The sequence below is a fragment of the Rhinopithecus bieti genome, unplaced genomic scaffold (assembly GCF_001698545.2).
Source record: "Rhinopithecus bieti isolate Rb0 unplaced genomic scaffold, ASM169854v2 scaffold_22436, whole genome shotgun sequence".
Classification (NCBI taxonomy): domain Eukaryota; kingdom Metazoa; phylum Chordata; class Mammalia; order Primates; family Cercopithecidae; genus Rhinopithecus; species Rhinopithecus bieti.
Window position 1 is genome coordinate 1058991 of NW_016810644.1, and position 4522 is coordinate 1063512.

At 51.6% G+C, this 4522-nt stretch overlaps 1 protein-coding gene across 1 annotated transcript in view; it reads right to left on the reverse strand.

The window, feature by feature from the left end:
* Positions 1-4522, reverse strand: part of NLRP2 (NLR family pyrin domain containing 2) — a 28520-nt gene that overhangs the window by 12469 nt on the left and 11529 nt on the right. Inside the window, exons 4-5 of the mRNA XM_017892527.1 lie at positions 2501-4067; positions 1001-1171 (exon numbers count right to left, since the gene is read on the reverse strand). Of these exons, the coding sequence (XP_017748016.1) occupies positions 1001-1171; positions 2501-4067 (1738 nt within the window). The remainder of the gene's footprint in view (positions 1-1000; positions 1172-2500; positions 4068-4522) is intronic.

Consider the following 4522-nt stretch of genomic DNA (forward strand, 5'->3'; position numbering starts at 1 on the left):
GGTGAAACCCCGTCTCTACTAAAAAAATACAAAAAACTAGCCGGGCGAGGTGGCGGGCGCCTGTAGTCCCAGCTACTCGGGAGGCTGAGGCAGGAGAATGGCGTAAACCCGGGAGGCGGAGTTTGCAGTGAGCTGAGATCTGGCCACTGCACTCCAGCCTGGGTGACAGAGCGAGAGTCCGTCTCAAAAAATAAATAAATAAATAAAATAAAATAAAAATAAAAAAACCCAAAAACTGTGGGCCAGGCACGGTGGCTCATGCCTGTAATCTCAACTTTGGGAGGCCAAGGTGGGTGGATCACCTGAGGTCAGGAGTTCAAGACCAGCCTGGCCAACATGGTGAAACCCCATCTCTACAACAACTAGCCAGACATGATGGTGGGTGCCTGTAATCCCAGCTACTCGGGAGGCTGAGGTGGGAGAATTGCTTGAAACTGGGAGGCAGAAGTTGCAGTGAGCTGAGGTCAGACATTGCACTCCATCCTGGGCAATAGAGAGAGACTCCGTCTCAAAAAAACGCTGACTGCCGTGGCTCATGCACTTTGGGAGACCGAGGCGGATGGATCACCTGAGGTTGGGAGTTGGAGACCAGCCTGACCAACATGGAGAAACACCATCTCTACTAAAAATACAAAATTAGCTGGGCGTGGTGGCGCATGCCTGTAATCCCAGCTACTCTGGACTCCTTCTCAAAAAAAAAAAAAAAAAAAAGAAAACCAAAAAAAAACCACACACACACAAAATTAGCCGGGCGTGGTGGTGGACGCCTGTAGTCCCAGCTACTCGGGAGGCTGAACCAGGAAAATGGAGTGAACCCGGGAGGCAGAGCTTGCAGTGAGCCGAGATCGCGCCACCTCACTCCAGCACTCCAGCCTGGGCGTCAAGCAAGACTCCATCTCAAAAAAGAGTCTATGACAGGAATTTGAATATTGTTCCAATATTAAAATTGTAACATTTTCACACCCTAAGGATTTTAGTTCATGAATTAGTGTCTACTTACACCACTCTCTGGAGATGACAGTTGTCAGAGGCTATCTGTTCACACAGGATCTTTACTAGGGAGGCACTCAGAAAGCTATTATTGATTTCCAGACCCATCAGATCCTTATTTGAGCCAAATATGGAACAAAGGTCCGTCCAGAAAGGGAGCATGTCCTGATCATCCTGGGATCTACAGGGAAGAGAAGGGGATTACATCAATGTAAGTCCATCATGGCTGAAGTATTTAGGGTTTCTCTGGGCATATACCCCTAACAAATAAGTATAAATAAGTATAACTGAAAGCTGGACCATTTAATCATTTGGCACCACCATCAGACAACTCAACACCCAAGACATCAGACAACTCAACACCCAAGACATCAGACAACTCAACACCCAAGACGTATCACAGGAGAAAGAACCTATTGTCACACAAAAATCCAACAGAGGGTAAAAATAAGTTAAAATGCTAAGCACATCATTGATAAAAGAATAGAGGCGGGGCACGGTGGTTCACGCCTGTAATCCTAGTGCTTTGTGAGGCTGAGGCGGTTGGATCATCTGAGGTCAGGAGTTCGAGACCAGCTTGGCCAACATGGTGAAACCTTGTCTCTACTAAAAGTACAAAAACTAGCCGGGCGTGGTTGTGGGTGGAGGTAATCCCAGCTACTTATGAGGCTGAAGCAGGAGAATCACTGAAACTGGTGGGGTGGAGGTTGCAGTGAGCTGAGATCGAGCCACTTCACTCCAACCTGGGCAAAAGAGTGACACGCTGTCTCAAAAAAAAAGAAAAAGATTGTGAATATACAGGTCAATAAGAAATATTTAGGCAGGGTGTATGGTACCTCATGCCTGTGATCCCAGTGCTTTGAGAGTTCAAGACCAGCCTGGGCAACATAGTGAGATTCTCTTTCAAAAACAAACAAACAAAAAAAGTCACTTAAGTTAGCTGAGCACGATGGTGCACACCTAATACCGGTCATCCCAGGTACTCAGGAGCATCACTTGAGCCCAGAAGTTTGAAGCTGCAGTCAGCTATGATTGCACCATTGTACTCCAACCTGAGCAACAGAGCAAGACCCTGTCTTAAAAATATCCATATATTTGGGCCAGGCACAGTGAATCATGCCTGTAATCCCACTTTGGGAGGCTGAGGCAAGTGGATCACCTGAGGTCAGGAGGAGTTCAAGACCAGACTGGCCAACATGGCGAGACTCTGTCTCTACTAAAAATACAAAAACTAGCCGTGCATGGTGACAGGTACCTGTAGTCCCAGCTACTCAGGAGGCTGAGGCAGGAGAATCGCTTGAACCCGGGAGGCAGAGGTTGCAGTGAGCCAAGATCGTGCCACTGCACTCCAGCCTGGGTGACAGAGCAAGACTCTGTCTCAAATTAAAAAAAAAAAGAGTCCAAAAAGAGGGAATTCCTGGCCCTAAGCCACAGTGCATAGGAGGCTCTGGCCTCTTCCTAAGGGCGCATGGGATGAGGCTAAACGACCAGTCGAGTGAACGGTTCCTACCTCTCAGCCTCAGCGTTGGATTCAGACGCAGCGACATTCTCCGGGAGCGTCTCCTTTATCACCTGCAGTGACATTTTCTGCAAGTTTCGACAGTGCTTGACGCAGAATGAAGATGGCGCAATGTCTACTGCATTTAAGTGCAGGGTTATTTCTTTGAACTGAGCCATCACCTCCTTCACCAGCTCGTCCTCCTGAGACTCGTACAGACAGCAGAGGAGCTCCTTCAGGTCTGCCACCATGGAATGTCCATTCTTACGACTTACGTCGCATCGCAGCAATTCCTGTTTGATCTCCGGTGACATCTGGCAGCCAAAGGTGGCCTCCAACTCCTTGGCTCTCTTCTCATTAGCCAGGCCGAAGAAGAAGCGTCCTGCCTGGATCAGGTCGGGGTTCCTGAGTCTTTCTTCTCTGGTAAGCATCTTCTGCACGTCCCCAATGTCCCAGGCATGGCCGTCCCTGTCCTCCTCCTCCTCCTTCTCCAGGGCATAGAACAGCGCAGTGAGAAACTGCTGGAAGCTGAGGTGGATGAAGGAGTAGCAGCCTTTGGAGACTCTGTCCTGGCGGAGGATGTCTCTGTCCAGGAACGGGCGGAGGTCGGACTCCTGCACCCCAACCCTTTCCAGGTCCTCTCCGTGGAGCACGGACATCTGTGCCCACAAACCCTGCGCGGCCAGGTGGCTCAGCGCCCGCAGTGCACCCTGGAGCTGTGCGCCCTGCGGGAACTGGCTGCAGAGGAAGCGCAGGAACAGCCCCGTGCTGGTGAGGCAGGTGGGGGCCGGGTCCTCCCCCTTCTCCATCTGCAGCTTCAGAGTCGTGCACACGATCCAGCACACCGCGGGCGCCGAGCCCAGCTGGAACAGGGCCGCGTTGCTCCTCATCAGCTCAAAGGCACGCATGGCTTGGTCCTCGTCTCCAAAGTGTCTCAGGAAATAGGCCCTCCTGTCCTCCTCCAGGAACCCCTCTACCCTTATGTAGATTGGTTGCTCTGCCAGGAACCGGAGGTCCCTCAGGGCGCTGGGCCGCGTGGTGACCAGCAGGGCAGCCTTGGGTAACATCTTCCTCTTCAGTAAACTCCCCAGGAGGACCGGCACCGGCTTCTGCTGCTCCCAGTCCCCGCAGAGGTCCTGGATCAGGGCCCCAGGTGGGGCTCCCAGCTCATCAAAACCGTCAATCACGAACAAGATTTTCTGTGCTTGGGCTAGGATGTGTGGAATGTCATCCTGCCATTCAGGCCAGTCCCTGAAGACCATCTCTGCAAAACTGCACGGGCCCAGGCGGTTGAGCTCCCTGCAGCTGAGGTAGAATGCATATTTGAATTTCTGGATGAGGTTGTCCTCTGTCCAGTCCAGCATGAGTTTATTGGCCAGCGTGGTTTTCCCAAGGCCTGCAGGACTGTGCAGCACCACCGTGTGTGAGAAGGGCCCGGGAAGCATCCTGGGGTTGCTGAATGGGATCAACATCCTGTATCTTTCAGCCATAACACGGACCTCTTTGCGGTCTCCAGGCCAGCTCTGCCACATCTCCCGGAACTTCGTCTTCAATATAAGCCTGTACCTATTCTCGTTATCTTTGGTGAGGAGGGAAGGGAGAGAGGATGTAATCAGTTATCTATAGGGAAAACCAGAACAACAAAATGCCTTGTGTTGGCCGGGCGTGGTGGCTCACGCTTGTCATCCCAGCCCTTTGGGAGGCCGAGGCAGGCAGATCACCTGAGGTTAGGAGTTCAAGACCAGCCTGACCAACATGAAGAAACCTTGTCTCTACTAAAAATAAATTAGCTGGGTGTGGTGGAGCATGCCTGTAATCCCAGCTGCTCGGGAGGCTGAGGCAGAATTGCTTGAACCTGGGAGACGGAGGTTGCAGTGAGCAGAGATCATGCCATGGCACTCCAGCCTGGGCAAGAAGAGTAAAACTGTGTCTCAATACATACATATACATACATAAATAAATAAATGCGTGGCCAGGCGCGGTGGCTCAAGCCTGTAATCCCAGCACTTTGGGAGGCCGAGACGGGCGGATCAC